We start from the raw sequence: 737 nt of genomic DNA on the forward strand, positions 1-737 counted from the left end.
GTGTGGCTGGAGCTCTATGCAGCGTTTTGTTTGTTTTTTTTTGTGTTATTTTTATTCTGTAGTTTTTATGAATTTAATTTTCTTCTTTTTGTCTTATAGAAGAAAACTAACGGCCAATCGATACCCGCTAGCACGTGAACTGCTGCTGCTGCTGCTGCTGCTGCTGCTGCTGCTGCTGCTGCTGCTGCTGCTGCTGTAGTAGTAGTACTTGTTGCTGCAGTTTGTGCTGTATTTCTGAGCAATTTTTCTTTTGTTTTTATTATTTCTTTCTATTTCTTCTTTCTTTTTCTCTTTTTTTTATTAATAACACATCTCTTGATGCCGCCTGCTGCAGCAGCAGCAGCCCCCGGGGTTCCTACTATAACCTCTCCTCGAGCAGCAGCAGCAACAGCAGCAGCAGCAGCAGCAGCAGCAGCAGCAGCAGCAGCAGCAGCATACACCCCAGATTTTCTTAATAAAGATGCTGCCATGATGCCCTCTCCTGCTGCTGCTGGTGGGGGTTTAGCTGCAGATACACCTGAGCGAGCTCTGGGGTGTATAGGCAGCTCTTCTCCCGATTCACAAGATGAAGAGAAACGACAAACAGCAGCAGCAGCAGCTGCTGCTGCATCCCCTCTCAGCTGCAGCAGCAGCAGTGAGAGTAGGAGCAGCAGAACAGCAACAGCAACAGCAGCAACAGCAGCAGAAGTAGCAGCAGCAACAGAAGCAGCAGCAACCGAAGACTCAATATCTTCTAT

The 737-nt window shown here is 47.5% G+C and overlaps 1 protein-coding gene across 1 annotated transcript in view; it reads left to right on the forward strand.

Annotated features, from left to right (window-relative positions):
• Positions 1-318: 318 nt before the first annotated feature.
• EMH_0074690 (uncharacterized protein) overlaps positions 319-737 on the forward strand; it is a gene marked incomplete at both ends in the record, with an annotated part of 3,378 nt that continues 2,959 nt past the window's right edge. The window contains one exon of the mRNA XM_013499496.1: positions 319-640. Within this exon, the coding sequence (XP_013354950.1) occupies positions 319-640 (322 nt within the window). The remainder of the gene's footprint in view (positions 641-737) is intronic.

The sequence above is a fragment of the Eimeria mitis genome, genomic scaffold (genome assembly GCF_000499745.2).
Source record: "Eimeria mitis Houghton genomic scaffold, Emh_scaff4382, whole genome shotgun sequence".
Classification (NCBI taxonomy): Eukaryota; Apicomplexa; class Conoidasida; order Eucoccidiorida; family Eimeriidae; genus Eimeria; species Eimeria mitis.